At 36.6% G+C, this 20,040-nt stretch overlaps 1 protein-coding gene across 1 annotated transcript; it reads left to right on the top strand.

Moving 5' to 3' along the window:
- Positions 1-3,178: 3,178 nt before the first annotated feature.
- Positions 3,179-14,684, top strand: il17rb (interleukin 17 receptor B). Its single transcript, XM_073819811.1, has 9 exons — positions 3,179-3,269; positions 3,456-3,581; positions 6,950-7,077; positions 7,455-7,581; positions 8,350-8,495; positions 8,826-8,883; positions 10,963-11,037; positions 12,700-12,963; positions 14,290-14,684. Exons 1-9 carry the CDS (start codon positions 3,179-3,181, stop codon positions 14,682-14,684), a joined length of 1,410 nt encoding a protein of 469 aa, XP_073675912.1.
- The last annotated feature ends 5,356 nt before the right edge of the window (positions 14,685-20,040 follow it).

Below are 20,040 nucleotides of genomic sequence, written 5' to 3' on the forward strand. Positions count from 1 at the left end.
GTTTTTTACAGAGAGATCTGTTCATAAAAATTGTAAGGAATTTATTGTTTTCTGCCTAAGTTATGGAGTGACAAAATGAGAAACTGATTTGTACTAGAAATGTATGCAAATAAGTGCATATTTCATTAAATAATGCCTCATTTACATATTTAAATCGAACAGTTTAGAAAACTTGTATTACAAAAAATGTTTGCAATTATCAATGTAATTGATACTTACAACTGGGTAAGTAAGAAAATAACTATTAGTTCATTTTTTGACCCTTTTCACCTGCAGTGTTTCGCCGGACAGCTGGACATATTGTCATGTATCTGGTCTATCCTGTCTTCATGTACTCTTGCACCACACTTCATGGACTTCATTCCCCACAAGCCACTGCTCTAATCACTGCATTCACCTGCTCTCACTTTACTGATTACTGCTCACAGCTGCACCTCATCACACGGACAGCATTTAAGCTTCTCACACACACAGCCACCTTGCGAAGTCTTATTGTTCCTTCTGGTCATTATTTCCAAGCGTTTATTCCCGTGTTTGATTTCCTGTGTTTTTGATTCCTGGACTCCTTCCCGTGTTTTGATTCTCGCTGCCAGCCCCGACCTTTCTGCCTGTTTTGACCACGATTTCTGCCTGCCCCTTTGTGTTTGTTTGTTTGGAATAAATGCTGCGAATGGATCCGCACGTCTCTGACCCTTCCTTGTGACAATAATAAATACTGCAGAGAGAAAGAGAGAGAGAGAGAACGAGAGAGATAATATCTTACACTTACAAACAAACAACATCTGACATCATATAAAAACGTATATTTTATATGCAAAGCACCAACTCCATTTCTGTCCAAAACCTGAGTAAACCACATGATTAAATGATTAGGGCTCAGATCAATCAATGAAGACTAAGAAAGAAAGAAAGATTGGATTTGTTACATTTGATTCCATTTGGCCATTTGATAGAATATTTGGCAAATCTAGATTAAACATACACAATCTAGTCAAGACTATCATCCTCTTTCTGACACTCAGTGGATCTGAGGATTAGACAAATAACTCTTGATGTAATTATGTCTGCCAGTATCTGACTAACCCTCCATTTTTAGGTTAAAAAAAAGTTTATACTGGCTGTGAACCACAGTTAATTCTGTGATTGATTAAGATTATTTTGGCATTTTTGTGATTTGGACAACACTTCAAGGTTTCCTGTGTGAGAATTTATGGTAACACTTTATAATAACTACACACTATGAGTCATTAGTTAAGCATTGGTAAATAGTTAATTAATCATTTATAAAGCATTATTCCTACATTAATAGACATTTGTAAGCAGTTTATAAATACAGCTATAAATGCTCTATTCTTGTTTTATAAGCATCTGTATAATATGCTTATTAATTGTATTTTCATACTTTATTAAGGATCAGTTAATCAGTTCTAAATGCATTACATTATTTACAAACCAGTTAGATAGTAGTTGTAAGTGGTTCAGGAGATCATTTAGAAAGTGTTAGTAAACTATTTGAATGCACATTTATACATTTTATTATTCAGACATATATTAACAGCCAGTCAGTGTGTTAATAAATGCTTTAATGACACACATTCCTACTGTAACTCATAATTAATTCAGGCAGTTATAAAAATTTACTAGCTGCCAGTTAATGGTTTTTGTGAGCTCATCTAAAGTGAGGACTATTTATGCCTTGTAAAGTGTTAACAAAAGTCGCTCTCCTGTTCTGGCGATATCACTTTTAGCATAGCTTAGCATAGATCACTGCATCCTATGAGAGCGATATTGTCACATTTCTGGTCTATCCTGTCGTTATGAACTCTTGCACCACACATCATGAACTTCATTCCCCACAAGCCACTGCACTAATCACTGCATTCACCTGCTCTCACTTTACTGATTACTGCTCACAGCTGCACCTCATCACACTGTCTGCATTTAAGCTTCACACACACACAGCCACTCTGCGAAGTCTTACCGTTCCCTATGGTCGTAATTCCGAGCGTTCTCCCTTGTGTTGGTTTCTCTGTGTATGACTCTGGACTGTGTACCCCGTTGACGATTCCTGCTACCTGCCATTGCGACCATTGCCTGTGTATCGAACTGTTTCCTGGATTTCCTACGTTGTTCCTGTTTTCCGGTGTTTACTCTTGCCTGTCGACACTTCTCAATAAAGCCTTGCAAATGGATCCGCACGTCTCAGTCTGACTCCTTGTTACAGATATAGTATAGGAGAACGGCTGAATGGATTTCAAAACGGTAAAACTCAACTTATTAACACTTCACAAGGCATAAATAGTCCTCACTTTAGATGAGCTCACAAAAACCATTAACTGGCAGCTAGTAAATGTTTTATAACGGCCTGAATTAATTATGAGTTACAGTAGGAATATGTGTTATTAAAGCATTTATTAACACACTGACTAACTGTTAATATATATCTGAATAATAAGATGTATAAATGTGCATTCAAATGGTTTATGAATCATTTTACTAACACTTTCTAAATGATCTCCTGAACCACTTACAACTGCTAACTAACTGGTTTGTAAATAATGTAATGCTTAATTTAGAACTGATTAACTGATCCTTAATAAAGTATGAAAATACAATTATTAAGCATATTATACAGATGCTTAAAAAACAAGAATAGATCATTATAGCTGTATTTATGAACTGCTTACAAATGTCTATTAATGTAGGAATAATGCTTTATAAATGATTAATTAACTATTTACCAATGCTTAACTAATGACTCATAGTGTGTAGTTATTATAAAGTGTTACCGAATTTATAAAGGTATTCATTAATGACTATAACTTTACAAATAGTGATCAATTTTAACAATGTTATAGCTGCCTAATAAATACTCTTAATTCATATTTATGTAAATTATGATGCAGCAGAAATATACTATTATAATGTGACTGAAGTGTGTTGTGTTTTGGCTCATTACTGTAATGTCTCATGATTCATATCACTTTTCTTCCCAAGGTTTCACAAAAGACTTCCACATTCTTCATTCGTCTTTGAGGAGGGTTTTTGTGACAGACAGCAGCAAAAGAGACTATCTGACAATCTGCTGCTGTGTGCATGTGGTTTGTGGGTATTTCCTGTTTAAGAACATATAAAGCAGAGACGCTACTCATTTCAACAAAGATTTGTTTTCGCACAGATGGAACGTCTAGACTGCACCAGAGAAATTGTTGCTTTTCTCTTTTTAATTCAGTGGACAACTTTAGACAGCAGTTGTCTGAATATAGTAAGTGCAATATCAATCTCATAGCAGAAACATTTTGGAAAAATCATTTGATCAGAGCTTTATTAAACCATTGCTCTCTTTTGATATTCACAGGGTGTCACATGTTACAAAACTGGTAAGTGCTAAAATACGTCTTTCATTTTTCAGTCTTTCTTTCTTTGTTTATTTGTATTTATTTGTTTATTTTTAGAGGATGACAGGCCTAGAGAATGGTATAAAAAGCATGAATCTAACCCTTCACCCTTACATGAGCTGACTGCAGAGATAAGTGAATCTCAAACCTCTCTAATTATAAGATGGTCCATTGATATTGACAGTAAGTGACAACACATCTTACATTTATCAAATGAACTCTATTTTAAATAAATTCTTTTTTTGTTATATTTTGTTCTCTAAGTGTAATGGCATACATCTGTATGTGACTCTTTTCTCATTGGTGAATATATATATGTCTTTCTGAAGTTCATGAGAAATGGTCATTGTTGGACATATAGGACATTAACAACTGTTGTCATTCAATTCTGAACATATTTCAAAATTGAAACACCTATAATAATAATAATAAAAACAGTCCACTGTGGTACACAACACAATGCTTGTATTCATTTGAAGAACATTATTATTTTAAAACACATTTGATGAAAAGTGATTTAAAAGTTTTGTACTAATTTTATTAAGATTTTTTTTTTTTTAAAGTTAAAGCAATTGAAGCTTGATTGTTAAAATATTGTGCATGCACATTAGCTTGACATCAGTCAGAGATCGCTTGTTGGAAAATATTTCATTATTTAGGGGTTTTCATTATCAGGTCATTGTAGGATGTTAGGTAGAATTAGGTAGAAGAAAACAAGCCTTGGGTTATCATTGGTCCTGTGACAGAGTTTTGGTAAAGGAGGAAGCGCTGTTCAATCTTTTTAAGATAACGACTGACATCCGGTTTTGAAATGACAGAAGGGCAGCAGATGAGACAGAGATAGTGTTAGGAAGGTTACGCTGGAAATGTAGTAGGTTGCAGATTACAAGTTACCCTATTTAAAATGTAATAGGTACAGTAACTATTTCAATTACTTTAATAAAATAATGTAACTGATTACATTTTATTACTTTTTGATCATTTAGCAGATGCCTTTATCCAAAAGTGACTTACAAATGAAGCAATCAAACCAACTTTCCATCTCCTGAATTAAAGGGGTCCTATTTTGCTCTTTTACAAAGTCTTTATTTTGTTTTGGGGGTGTACTAGAACATGCTCTCATGCTTGGTGGTTCAAAAATTTTCAAATTTTTTCACATAATTTACATTATTAGTTTTCTCCCCAATTAAGCTGGCACAAATGCCTCGAGGAAGGTCTGCCTTAGAAAAAATGAAATATGTTGTGATTGGCAAACAGCTTAGCGTTTCAGTCCTGCCATGCCCCTTTCCAAAGCAGCAAGTTCAGTGTACCACTGCGCAAGCTAGATTAAAGTGATTTATATCATATGAACATATCGGATCGCTAAAAGAGGCTTTTACTGAACTCACTGCTCTGGATCAGGGCAAATTTATATCGCCCCGTTGACCTCCAGTGTCTGGAGAGCATCTATCCATGATCCAGAGCACAGCCAGACCTAGAGCCCAGTCCACTATCTAACCTCTTTGCGGAGCACTAGCCTGAGGCCACCGATGACGGAGAGCCTGAGCCATTGCCACACGGAGCGACAGAGCTGAGGATCGCCACAGAGCCATTGCTGTTAGTGACGTCAGACAATGCCCGCCACAAAGGATCAAGCTGTGGACAGCGAGATCGCGGAGAGGAGCTCCACCCACTGCGCAATGGCTGAGGGTGAGCTAAGTGTGGATTTAAAACTGTGGAGCTCAGAAGGAGTGGTTGTGGATTTATATGTCGACCTGCCCCCTCTCCTCCCTCCTTCATCAGAATCCTCTGTCACTCCTGTTCCCATGCTTAGCCCAGAGAGGGCTCCTGTTTCCGAGTTTAGCACTGAGGGGGCTCCAGCTTCCATGTCAAGCCCAGGGAGGGCTGCTGTTATTATGTTTGGCCCAGGGAGGGCCTCAGATCCCAAGTCTAACCCAGATTGCACATCCAGCACAGAGAGGCCTCCAGTTCCCATGTCAAGCCCAGAGAAGGCTAATTCTTGAGTTTAGCCCAGAGATGGCTCCTGATTCTCTGTCCAACCCAGAGTGGGCTCCTGTTCCACAGTGCAGCCCTGAGAGGGCTTGTGGCCCCATGTCCAACCAGGAGAGGGTTTTGGTTCCCAATAGCAGCCCAGGGAGGGCTTTCATCCCAGAGTGCAACCCCGATAGCCCGGAGGCTCACAAATGCCCACCCACCCACACGCTCCTGCCTCCTCCTCCACTGTGGTCCGGCAGCCCCTCTGCTCACCCTTAGCCCACCATCTGTGCGATGGACTCACTGCAGGTCTGCCAGTCTCCTTCTGCGTTGTGGCTGGAGGATCCCCCATCTCCACCTCCTAGCTCCCTCCTCTCCATCGTGGCCCGGCAGTCCACTTGCTTCGCTGGGCTCCCTCATCCCTCTGGCTCCGCCTTGGTCTGTCGTCAACCATCCACTCCTCCGGCTTTGCCTCATCCCTCCAGCTCCGTCAGGCTCCACCATCCTCTGTCGCTCCGACTCCACCGCGGCCTTCCAGATCCACACCGCCCATCAGTTCCACCTCAGCCCTCCGGATCCTCCTCGTCACCATGGCTCCTCAGCTCTCCGTCTCCACCTCGGGCTCCACCTGCTCCGTCGCCGTTGGTCGCCCCCCCCATGGAGTCATCAGCCCTTCCTCCTCCATGGCTCCTCCCTCTGTTGGCTCCACCATGGGTTGCCATTACGGCTGTGGCCTGGGTCCCACCTGGCACCGCCTACTCCAAGCCATTTCTGTTTCTGTCTGGTCGGGTCTACTCCTGTGTCTTTCCTGGCTCCTCCCTCCATCATCACCACCCTGGACTCTGTCTGCCAGCCCCCTCCCGGGTGTCCGTTCTCCTCCCGAGCCTCCTGCCAAGGTCCCACCCTCCTCCCTTATGTTGTTCCTGAGGTGCAAGGACGATATGTCACGCCCATGGACTGTCTGTGTTTGTTTATCTCCCCATGTGCTCCATGACCTAGTTTCTCCCTCTCGTTGATTGTCTCATTTGATTCACCTGTGTCTCATTAATTACCCTGTTAAGTTTGTATTTATAGTGTTGTCTGCCCCATGATTCCTTCGTCCCATGTTAAACATCTTCCTGTCCTTGATCATTGATGTCAGAAAGTCAGACTCATAACCCAAAGGTTTTGGTGTTTTACAAAGCACGTTTGTCTGTGTTTAATGAAATTGTTAAATTACTCAGTAAATTACTTTACGTTGAAAAACTGCAGAATCATGAAAAACACTTCTCACAAACCAAAGGAAAAGATCATTACATGATTTCAGCAGATGGTTTGCTGTTAAGATGAAGTTTGTTTTGCTGGTTTCGGACAGTGGCCATCTTGCATTACCACGTTTAATGTTAAATATATGCATGTGTTGCATCATGGAAGCAAGAAGAAGCCAGTATGAATGACAAGGGGTTGTTTGCTGTTGTTGTTTTTGAAGATCTATGTTTTAAATGAGGCTATAAATTATAAATGTTAACAGTGAAGAACTGATTCACTAAATACGATGGAGTTGTACAGATGTGTAAATTTGAACATTGTCTTCTTAGGCAGCATTCACACTCTTACTGGCACATGGATAAAAATTGTTGCACAGCCACAGCCTGAAACAAATTACAGATGTGAATACCAGCCTCCATTTACCTCGAAGCAAATCAGTGTCACTGGTCAAGAACAGGTAAAGAAAGGACAGAAATGTTGAAATAAACTACTAGTCATCTGCGCCTTTACTAGAGCACAGTCAAAGAGCACAGAGTACCACATACACTGTGAAAACAATCTGTAAAAATACATTAAAAATGTGAACAACTTTATAGAATAGCCTGACAGTTTTTTCCCCATTCTTGTTTTCTTCCAAACACTACATTCAATATTTTACTGTACAATTACATTTAAATGTCCTGTTAGTTCTATTACCATTTTTACATTATATATAGTAAGGTAATGTACTTTTAATTAATTAAAAGTAACCTTTTTTTCAGTTTTATCATTACAGTTACAATTTTACAAGTAATTGATTTTCTGTCCTAATCTTTTTCTTCTCTTGATTGACAGTTACGGTTCAATTTCACTGTGCCACGTGTATCTGTTTGTCCTTCAGCCAGTTATGATATATTGGCCTATAATATTCCACCACCGTCAGATGGACCAAATGAAGAATATGCAAAGATCATTAAAACAGGTTTGATTTTTTGCTAATTTCATCTTCTCTGTTTTTGCCACAATGCCAAGGAATGCCACCAAATTTATGAGTCTCCATCCGTTAGTTTAAAGTTTCCTTTGAGATCTACAGGCACTTCCTGATATATTACTGTATACTGTATACTGATGAGAGTGGTGCTCGGACATGCAAAACGCACAGGCATAATGTTAGAGTTGTCCTCAAGCCTGCTATGTTCTGTAATATATATCCTTGTTCATTATTCCCTATCTAGTGAATATCATATTGTTATTAGACATTTCATTCAGTTAATAGAAACACGCATTCATACTCACACCTACGGGTAATTTAGTGTATCCAGTTCCCCTATGCTGCATGTCTTTGGATTGTGGGAGAAACCAGAGCACGAAAGGGTTAACATGCACAGTTACTTCTAAATGTCTTATATGCATTATGAATGTGATTCATCATCACACTGATCACTGTGGTTTCAGACAACATACAAAATGTCTAAAATAGTGCGCTTTATGTATATGGAGTTGGGCATTTCAGACACAGCTCTGGTGTCAAAGTATGCTTGTGATCGAGATGAAAAGGCATCAAGTGTTGAAGGTGAAAACTGTGCATCTGAATGGTTAAATAACAGCAGCACACATGATCCAAGGAATTATCCATAACTGGAACACAAACACACAATGAAGTTTAATACTAAGTGCTGGAGGTTTCATCATATGCTGTTCAATGTTTTGGCAACTGACTGTTCTTTTTTCTCTTTGATTGCCTTCCTACCTAAAGTTCACTGGAATGCTGACATTTATGCAGTCTTTAATGGGTATAAAATAGTGGTGACCTTCAATACGAGCTTTGTGGTGGATCGACACACCATCCTACTGGAAAACAGAGAAAAAGTACTACAAGATATTGAGGGGAAAGGGGTATGTTTCTCCTCAACATTTAATTTCATGCTAAAATGAATTCAAAGGAGAAATAAAAACTGCAACACTGCACAGCAGGCAAAAAAAAAAGACTAAAATAAATTAAATACTGTTTAAATTAGATAAAGCATTTAAAACCATTCAAATAAATTTGATACATTCGCTCGACAAGCGATACTGCATAAGATATTAAGACTTGTTTTCAGAGAATGTATGTTTAATACAAGGGTATACACAGCACTGGCAGATTTTGTTCACTTCTTTTAAGTACAAGTAAAACAAATCTGTCAGTGCAGTCATTTTTTTTATATTTGTTTCTTTGTCTTACAGGAATGCAAAGTAGAAAAATGTGAAGTGGAACTGGAATACATGGAACACATGGGTCCCTGTGAAGACCTTATGATACAGGTGACTATAAAATGAGATCTAATCTTTAGCTGGCTGATGTCTTTGATGTACACACAAAAGTGAGTACACCCCTCATATTTGAGCAACCATTTTAATATATATTCTCAAGGGACTATACCAGAGGTTCTCAACTCTGGCCCTCGAGGTCCACTTTCCTGCAGAGTTTACCTCCAACCTTGATCAAACTCACCTGCCTGTAACTTTCTAGTAATGATGAAGAGCTTGATTAGCTTGTTCAGATGTGTTTGATTAGGGTTGGAGCTAAACTCTGCAGGAAAATGGACCTCGAGGGCCAGAGTTGAGAACTCCTGGACTATACTATAGAAATTAAATTTGGATATATTTTAGAGTAGTCAATGTGCAGCTTGTATAGCAGTATAGATTTACTGTCCTCTGAAAATAACTCAAATAACATACAGCCATTATTGTCAAAATAGCTGGAAACAAAAGTGAGTACAAAAAAGGTTCAGTAACACCCTGAAACCGAGTAACACTACAGTGGTCAGGGTCATACAGAGGTTTTCCAAGATGGGTTCCATTTGGAACAGGCCTCGCAAGGGTCAATCAACAAAGTTGAGCACTCGTTCTGTGCGTCAGGTGCAGAACCTGGCTTCAAAAAACAGATGCATAAGTGCTGCCAGCATTGCTTTAATGCTTTAATTGCAGAAGTAGAAGGTCAGCTTGTCAGTGCTCAGACCATACGCCACACACTGCAAGAAGTCGGTTTGCATAGGTGTCGTCCCAGAAGGAAGCCTCATCTGAAGCTGGCTCACAAGAAAGCCTGCAAACAGTTTACTGAAGACAACCTGTCCAAGAGCATGAACTACTGGAACCATGTCCTGTGGTCTGATGAGACTATAAGATAAACTTGTTTGGCTCAGATGGTGTCCAGCATGTGTGGAGATGCCCTGGTAAAGAGCACCAGGAAAATTGTGTCTTGTCTACAGTCATCATGGTGGTGGTAGCATCATGGTCTGGGGCTGCATGAGTGCTGCTGGTTCTGAGGAGCTGCAGTTCATTGAGGGAAACATGGAGTCCATTATGTACTGTAAATTCTGTAGTAGAACATGATGCCTTCCCTCCAGAAACTAGACGAACGGATGTTTTCCAACATGATAACGATCCCAAACACACCACCAAGATGACAACTGCCTTGCTGAGGAAGCTGAAGCTGAAGGTGATGGGGTGGCCAAGTATGTCTCCAGACCTGAACCCTATTAAGCATCTGTGGGGCATCCTCAAGTGTAAGGTGGAGAAGCACCATGCGTCTAACTTCCAGCAGCACAGTGAAGAGTGGAAGAGGATCCCATCAACAACCTGCAGCTCTGGTCAATTCCATGCCCAGGATGATTAAGGCAGTGCCAGATAACAATGGTGCTAACATAATATATTGACACTTTGGACAAGTTCAATTAGGGTGTACTCACTTTTGTTGCCAGCTATTTTGACAATAATGGCTGAATGTTAAGTAATTTTCAGGGGATACTAAATCTACACTGCTATACTACTCTAAAATATATCCAAGTTTCATTAGTATTGTCCATTGAGAAGATATATTAAAATGGTTACTGAAATGCGAGGGGCGTACTCACTTTTGTGACATATTGTACTTCATTTAACCTTAAAATAATATATGCTTTATTAGAATGCATGCAGGAAAAGTCATGAAAAATTGTCTTTAAATTAATAGATGACTAAACATGAATTTATATAAATAAGTATTATGGAAAACACATTGGGGTTCTTATACATGATTATACAGTTAGTATTAGTCAGTTTTATTTTGTTTTACAATACTAATATCTAAACCTTTAATTAAAGAAAAGCCCAAAAATATATTATAGAAATAGCTATAAAAATATAACAAAGAAGGATTTTACTAACATTGGTCTGATGTTATATCATGGCAGATAAAGCCTAAACACTGTCAGGATGAATATGACTGGACGGATCAAAAAGTGGTCTGTATGGGTGAGTATGCTTTAATTCATCTTCTCCTTTTACTCGCTTTCTTTGTTCAAAACAGTTCTGTGGTTTCTCTCAGAATACTTTATTCCAGACAGTTCTGCTTTGTCCATTGGTGTTGAATGTGCGGTGATGCTTCCCATCATACTTCTCTGTTGCTGCATCATATGTAAGTGAAAAGGATTTAAAACATGCTTTAAAATTTTACATATTCACATACAGAGATGAGGTCAAACCATGAAATATGGTGGACACATCTCCAGTGGCCTGTTGCGTAAAGGTAGTTAAATAGTTTGAGAGTAGGTTCAGAGTTGACACACAATGCTCAATTTAGCACATGCATGTGAAAGTCTGACATCTTTCGCGAACAGCTAATCACATAAAACATGGAGAGCATCCATTTAATAAACTTCTTTGATGAAGATTAATAGATTGTTACGAAATTTTTTTTATGAATTTCCAAGCCAGGATGAAACATATATGTTGCTATATACATAATATTTGACTATATCAAATGTCAATCAACTGAAATTATTTAATTAATAACTTATATAGTGTTAACAAAGCTTAAAAGAGCATAGTCATTTTAAAAGCTTTATACAGTCTTTTATAATATGTTTGTGCGGATCTATAGCATCTTGATTAAAAGTTTAATATTAATCATCATTTATAAACATTATATATAATTCCTTAGATGTAATGCTATCAGGATGATTGATAAAAAAAATATATATTATAATTTTATTAAATTTAAACTTAAAAAATACAAAAAAAAAATAATATTGTGATATATTTTTATGATGTAAAATATCATTCTTCTATTTTAATATACATTAAAAATCGAATACATTTCTGTAATTAAAGCTGATTTTTTCAGCAGCATTACACCAGTATTCAGCGACACACAATCCTTCAGAAATTATTTTAATATGCTGATTTATTATCAGTGTTATTTAATATTTTTTTGGAACCTGTACATTTTTAAAAACAACAGCAAAAAGGTTTTCTAACAATATACTGTTCTGTTATTTTTTCTTCTTTCTGTTCTTTGAAAGAAATTAACTTTTATTCAGCTAGGACTTGTTAAACTGATAAAAAGTGACATCAAAGACCTATATTATTCGAAAAGATTTATATTTTGAATAAATTCTGTTCTTTTCGACTTTTTATTCATCAAAAAATCATGGAAAAAGTATCACAGGTTGCAAAAAAAAAAAAAATTGGTAGCACAACTGTTTCCAACATTGGTCATTATAATTATAAATCAGCATATTAGAATGATTTCTGAAGGATCATGTGACACTAAAGACTGGAGTAATAGCTGATGAAAATACAGCTTTGCATAACAGGAAAAAAAATATTATTATAATAGAAACCATTGTTTTATATTGCAATAATTAGTAACATTAGTATTATTGTGATTTTCTGTATTTTTTATCAAATAAACACAGTCTTAATGAGCATAAGATACTTCTTTAAAAAAATGACAAGTCTTACTGATCTTAAACATTTGAACGGCAGTGTATATCTTTTACTTTTTATATATAATACATAGTAACACACACACACACACACACACACACACACACACACACACACACACACACACACACACACACACACACACACACACACACACACATTATTCTAATCAATCTCTCAAGGTTTATTATACACAGGGCAATGTTGGTGCAGGGCCCATGACTGATCTATAGTATGCAGAGAGAAATTTGTTTCCCATTCTCAATGGGAAAGTGCCCTAGCAACATCACTTGGCCACATTGCCCAGCAACATTGCTCAAAAAGTTGTCCTGTATATCATCACCTTCAGATCAAATCATCCAGCGGGTTCGTGTCTCGGAGCGTGCTGAGTCCGTGCGAGTGTTGGTTGTGTATCCTGCAGTAGACACTGTGTTCCAGCGCTCTGTGCTGCTCCTGGCTGAAAGTCTGCAGAGTCGTGGTGGTGTAAGCGTCGTCATCGACATGTGGGAGACAGGAAGCCTAGCAGAACAAGGGCCGCTCCGCTGGATCAACACACAGGTCGACCTCGCAGAGAGAGTCCTCATCATCTCACCACCTCAACGCACACAATCTGGTAACAAAGTTTGTTTTTGGTGCATTTGCCAGAATTCAGTCTTGTTTGTTTTCAAAGGGGTCATATTATGCTTTTTTACTTTTTGAATTTTAGCCAGTGTGTGGTGTGCATGTTTGGCATTAAAACATTTACAAAGTTACAAATCTCAAAGTTCACTCCAAAGGGAGGTATTTTGTTTTTTAAAAATCCCTTTTCAAGAACCGGATACTACGATGTCACTATGCAGTCCATTAGAGTATCATTCAAATAAATCCTGCCTACAGAAATTCAAATCATTGGCGGGTGGGGAGAGACGAGGTGGGGGATTCGCATAACTTTAGCGATGTAGCATGGACAGCCACTTCTGGGATGCTTCAGCGAGCCGCAGGGCAGCTTGTATAAACGTGAGCATTGACTAAAGTGTCCACGAACTGCTCTGGTAGCTGTGTTGGAGCCACGCCGTAGACGTGTGCAGTGTGTGGTAAGAGATTTATTCATCATATATATTCAGATAGCTTCACAAGCCTTATACTGGAGCTGGTTTCAGGCATGTAAATAATTAAATGAGCACAGTAATGATAATATCATGTATCGGCGATCTCGCAGGCTGACGATAGGACCAACACTACTGTAGCGTATTATTTACTCACCCTCCATGCATCCTAGGTGTATATGACTTCCTTCTTTCAGACAAAAGCAATCAGAGTTATATTTAAAATATTCCTGGCACTCCCAAGCTTTAGAACGGCATAGACTGGTGTTTCTCTCCATCAGCCCAAAACAAATTGATAAAAAAATTTAATGTGGCTCACATGGCTCTGGGGAGGTCAGTAAAAGCCTCTTTTATCGATCCAATGTGTTTTTGTAAGAATAATATCCATATTTAAAACGTAAGAATCACTTTAATCTAGTTTGCACAGTTGTACACGGAACTTGCTGCTTGCTGGGTGTGGTAGGACTGAAACACCGTCTAAGCTATTCACCAAACACAGCGCAGTGGGACTGCTAACCAATCACAACACATTTGTTTTTCATAATTTCTGATTTTTTTTTGTGCCAGTCTAGAGAGAAAGCTATTGTAATAATGTAAATTACGTGAAAAATAATGCGTTTTTCGAACCACCAAGCATGAGAGCATGTTCTAGTGCACCCCCAAAACAAAATAAAGGCTTTGTAAAAGAGCATAATAGGACTCCTTTAAAAAAAGCTTACTTTGGAAACCTCACATCTATTAATCCACTGCGCAAGATATCTCCTAAACCATACTAAATGCTGATAGCACCGTTTGTTTTGTCAAAAGAAATCTGAATACTCTCAACAGTTATTTTGAATACTTTTTTTTTTCAGATGACCTTAAAACAAAACTAGTTCCTAGCATGCCAGATGACACAGTTTCAGCTTCTGCCAGCAATCTTTTTGCCCTGGCCCTCAACCTAGTTACCAGTGCTGCCCATGACCCACATGGCCGGGACAAGTTCTGGGTCATCAACCTGGACCATGAGGAGAAGTGTGCGCACACTGAACTCAGACGCTGCAGGACGTTCATTCTGCAAAGAGATTTGAAAAAGCTCCATCAGCACCTGTTGAGCGGAGCCGTCAGGAACCCAGCGCTGCCGAGCTGCTTCAGGTCCTTCTACTACAAAAATGCCTTGGAGAAGCAGGAAATAAACACAGACTTCCCATCCTGCAAAAAGTCTGAATCCGACAGCCTGGACAAAAATCCTTGTATTTTTTCATATTAAGTAACTTTGCATTTAGTTTTCATTATGTTTGGGGCCAGACCTGCTCCTGAGGTGTTCTCCTTCCTTCAGTCTTCAGTTTCAACTCTGCTTCAACACACCTGCCTATTATTTTCAAGTAAACCAGAACACCTTGATTAGCTGGTTCAGGTTTGTTTTGGTATGGTAGACCTTCAGGAGCAGAGCTAGTTACTCTGTCCCAAAAGTTCTGGAAATATTTGAGAATATAACCTTTTCTGGTATTTGCCATTTAGTTTAAGTTTTAATAATACAAGTATACTGCACTGCTTTTGCTCACTTTATTATTTGATGTTGTTTTTTTTCTTTTTCTTTTTGGATCTCTGTCATTTGCAGAGAACTTCCCGTCTGCAAGTGTTAATTTGCTTAAGAACGTACATTAATTTTGTTTTAATAAACACATTGAAGCCCACAATGTGACAATTATTTCTGAAATTGTTCTTACATAAAATACATTTATTAAAAAATAAGTAAATGTTGTATAATTTTAAATAAGATCTACGCTATATTGCAAAAAGTACTGGGCACCCTTCTTCTAATGAACAGGTTTTACAACTTTAGTAATTTCCGAGAGTACAAATCTTAAATTTTGTATGCATATAATGATATTTTGGGGAACTGTGTGCTTCTAATTTTATAGCAACAGTTTGGACAGGACTCTTTTTCTATAAAAAGGCAATGCATCTGTGGATAAGACAAGGTTAAAAAAAAAGAAATGGTAGATTCAGTCAGTGTGGAAAAACATGACTGGTCCATAAAAAGCAATGTCCTAATCCCAGCTGGACTTTAAATGCAGACCTTGAGCCAAAAACTCATCACTTGTGCATACACTTTATGAACAAAAGTATTGGGACACCCCCTTCTTTAAAACAGAAAAAGCCACTTCCAAAACTGTGGCAACAAAGGTGGAAACAGAATTTATGTATTTAAAAATGTTATTTATTTTTTAACCTTACCTTATACACAGATGTATTGTCATGTTAGAATAGAAAAGGGTCGTGTCCAAACTGATGCTTTAAAATTGGAAGCACACAATTCCCTAGAATATCATTATACGCTTAAACATTACGATTTATATTCATGGAAATTACTAAAGTAGTCAAACCTGTTCATTAGAAAGGGTGTTACAAAATATCATCACAAAATATTACCATTATTATTATAATTTTTTTTTTTTACTGTTAATATTATTGATATCACTGTTACCATCATCACAACATATTATTGTCATCACCATCTTTAGTATTATTGTTGTTGTTATTATCATTATTATTATTATTATTATTACTGTTACTGTCATCACAAAATATCATCGTTATCATCATCGACTATTTCAAATTATGGTTATTTCTATTATTTCTAAACATGCTAATACTACTTATAACATTACTATTATTCAGATTGTCATTTTTGCTCATTTTCATTTACTATCATTGCTGTTTTTGTTGTTGGTATTGTTTTATGTTGTTTGTTGTATGTTTTTGCACTCCAAATAAAAAAAAGAAAAAAAAAGAAAGGGTGTCCCAATACTTTTGGCAATATGGTATATATAACAGATGTGGTGGCTAAATTAAATCAATAATTCAGCTAGCAACAACACTGTTATTGCACCAATTACAGTGAAATGAGGGGAAAATGTGAATAGCGGCACAAAATGTAACAATCATTTTGCAGATCAGCTTCAGAATGATGAAATCTGCTTTTATTTGTATTCTGAGCTGGTTTATCTAGTTTGCAGTGACCTCTGCCTGCAGTTCTTGTGTTGCATTTGTTTACTGTGATGTGTGGACTCTGACCACTTCAGCAAATATATGATCTCCTGCACAAATAATGACAGAATGCATAATTCTTCATGGTTTATTAAAAAAAAAAAAGCTCTTCCCTGGTGAAAAAAACACCTGGTTTTAGCTGGTCATAGCTGGAAGCCTTCGAAACCACCAGCTAAAACTGGGAGGCTGGGAGACCAGCTTAAACCAGCTAAGACCAGCCAACCAGCCTAGGCAGGTATTAGCTGTTTTTTTTTTCAGCAGGGTTCTTGAGGTGTGTCTATGGAAGCAGTCTTCTCTCTGGAATAGAGGACACTAATGATGATACTCCTACTCTTGTAAAACATCACACACCCTGCACAGCCGCTGACAGACCAGCTGCCTCCCACTAGAGGCTAAAGGTCAGGCTGTTAACCTCAACACTTCTGCTATGAGCAAACACTGTTTCATTGTATGTGTTGCAAATGAACAGCTGAACTCAACCCGTTTTTTGCTCCCTTTGAGTTCTGGATTTACAATTACAGATTTGACTTGCGCTTCTGAAGCAACTTTCTCAGGGTCAGTGTTAGAGAAAGTTACCTTGAAAAGTAGCACATCACAGAATTGCGTTACTCCCTACAAAATAACTAACTGTGTTACTTTGTTACTTTTTATGGCAAGTTAAGTAATTGCGTTACTTCTACATTGCTTTCTCTTATCTGGGATGGGTTATAGAGTATTAGATTTTACTTAGAGTTTTTTCTTTTACTGCTTACACACAAAATCGTAACTTGTCTCACAATTTCTGAAACCTGACACTCAAACACCAGAAGCACACACCCAAATTTGCAAAACCATACGCTAATTCTCAGCCGCTGACTCAATTTTCTACAACACTTGAAAACACTCATTGCTTTACTAAACACCAAACAATCAAGGCTTTAGAATAGGCCTTGGGATATGCTTTGGAATAATCACCTTTTTCAAAATTATGTTTGGTTTCTGTCCAACTACACATGGTTGATATACACCTAGGTGAAAAAAGGGCACTAAAATACAATTTATTTAAGTACACTTAGTGTACTTCCCTAATGTACTTGAAGTGCTCCTCTTTCACACACGAATTTTGTACTTAATATACTAAAAGTTATTCTTTAGTACTTCTTAATATAAACTTAAGATCATCTAAGTGTACTCAACCGTGCTATTTTGAGACACCATGAAGATGAACTAAAATGTACTTTTAACATACTATCTCAGCATTTCCAAAAATGTATTTTGTTACCACTTTTAATACAATTGAAACATATTTCATAAACCTTTAAATATACTAATTATACAGTACATACAAAATACACTTATTTATTATTGAAAATATAGAATCATATATAAAAAATATATATAAAGCATATTTTTAATGCATTGCCCATATATTTTCATTAATAAAAAAAAAGTATTTTTTCCGAATAATTACACTTAGATGATCTTAAGTACAAAACTAGTGCGTGAAAATAGAGCACTTTTAGTACATTAGGGACGTGCACTAAGTGGACTTAAATAAATTGTATTTTAGTGAACTTTGTTTTCAGTGTAGTACTAATTAGTGTATTAATGCTGAGTATACTTAAGTAGCACATTTTGGAAAATGCAATTTTAACAATTACATTACTAATATATTTTAAATAAAATCAATTTAATTTAAACTTAGGTTAACGATCTACAAGTGTACTAACATTGAACTTTTTTTTTAAAGTATTCCAAACATACTTTTAAGAAATACACTAATACAATTTTTAAAGTATTTTTGCAGTAGTAATCTTTGTTGCTATGTACTAAAAATCTTTTTAAATATCAGTTGTATTTAGTATACTTTCATAATTGCACTAAAGTACTACTAAAGTAAAAGTATACTTTTAACTAGTGTATTTATAGTGCATCATTTTTACTATTTTATTTAGCACAAAATATAAGATTGTACTACTAATGCACTTTCTTGTATTTAAGTATTTAGCACACTCAAATACACGTTTTTCACCTGGGCAATACCAGTCAAAAGCCTTTGAACAGTAAGATTTGTTTATGTTTTAAAAAAAATATTTTCTGCTCACCAAGCCTGCATTTATTTGATCCAAAATACAGCAAGAGCAGTGATATTAAAATAACTGCTTTCAAGTTGAATATATTTAAACATGTTATTTATTCCTGTGTTAAAATCTACATTTTTAACATCATTACTCCAGTCTGATCCTTCAGAAACTTTGTAATATACTGACATTTATTTGTATTATAATCATAAATATTTAAAACAGTTTATTAATACTTTTATTTAGCGAGTATGGTTTCAGATAAATGAACTTTCTATTCATCAAAGAAACCTGAAAAAAAAAACTATACTCTGCTGTTTTCAACATAATAATAAATGTTTTTGAGCATCAGATCAGAATATTAGAATGATTTCTGAAGGATCGTGTGACTGGAGTAATGCTGCTATAAATTCAGCTTTGAAATCACATGAATAAATTACATTTTAAAACATATTCAAATAGAAAAGTTATTTTAAATAGTAAAAATAGTTCACAATTTTACTCGTTTTGCTGTACTTTGGATCAAAGAAATACAGGCTTTGTGAGCAGAGACTACTTCTTTAAAAAAACAATAAAAATCTTACTGTTCAAAAACTTTTGACTGGTAGTGTATTTACTTTCTTTCGTACTCTGTAATACGTCCTCAAATGCTTACAGTAAGTAGTTCAATCATTGAAGGTCAACAGCAAAGACATTGGTTAATAAAACATGTTCCCATTTAGTCTAGAACTACAGTAAACATCCCATTTACACAGCGCACAACGCCTCTGCACTTACATCAGTAGCAAAATAATCTAAAATAGACATTTGTATGAACCATACGTGTGTAGATAGCAGCGGTGAACTGCCTCCCCTTTTGATGCTGTATGTGCCAGTGTGAGCACTAATAAAGGAGTGTTTTCGACTCTAATGGCATAACTGAATAAATGAAACCAACAGTAACTTCGTATTTGTCCATCTAATGTGTTTAAATGAGTAATGTCACTATCATACTCCAATACCTTCACCGTCTCTGCTTCTCTCTGGTAATACAAGCTGACATTACCTGCTCTTCTTTCACTTAAGATAAAAAATAATATTTATAACTTACAAGACTAACCAGATATAGCATTATACATTGTTACATGATGTAATAGTATAGGTGCCTCTCAAATATAAGAAAAGTTTTTTTTATATATATATTTTTTTTACTTTTTTAACTGACACTTTAATATATTCTCGATTCATTACATGCAAAGTAAAACATTTCAAAAGTTTTTTTTTTTTGCTTTAATTTTGATGATTATAGCTTACAGCTTATGAAAGTCAAAAATCCAGTATCTGAAAATCTCAAGAATATTTCCTAAAATCAACCCCAAAAAAAGGGATTTGCAAAACAGAAAAATTCAATTTCTATAAAGCATTCATAAATTTCAATTATGCACTCAATACTCCTTTAGCACAAATCAATGAGGTGTGGCGTTTAAGCGATCAGCTTATGGCACTATTGAGCCTTCAGCTCATCTGTATTGT

Source organism: Garra rufa, chromosome 15 (genome assembly GCF_049309525.1).
Source record: "Garra rufa chromosome 15, GarRuf1.0, whole genome shotgun sequence".
NCBI lineage: Eukaryota > Metazoa > Chordata > Actinopteri > Cypriniformes > Cyprinidae > Garra > Garra rufa.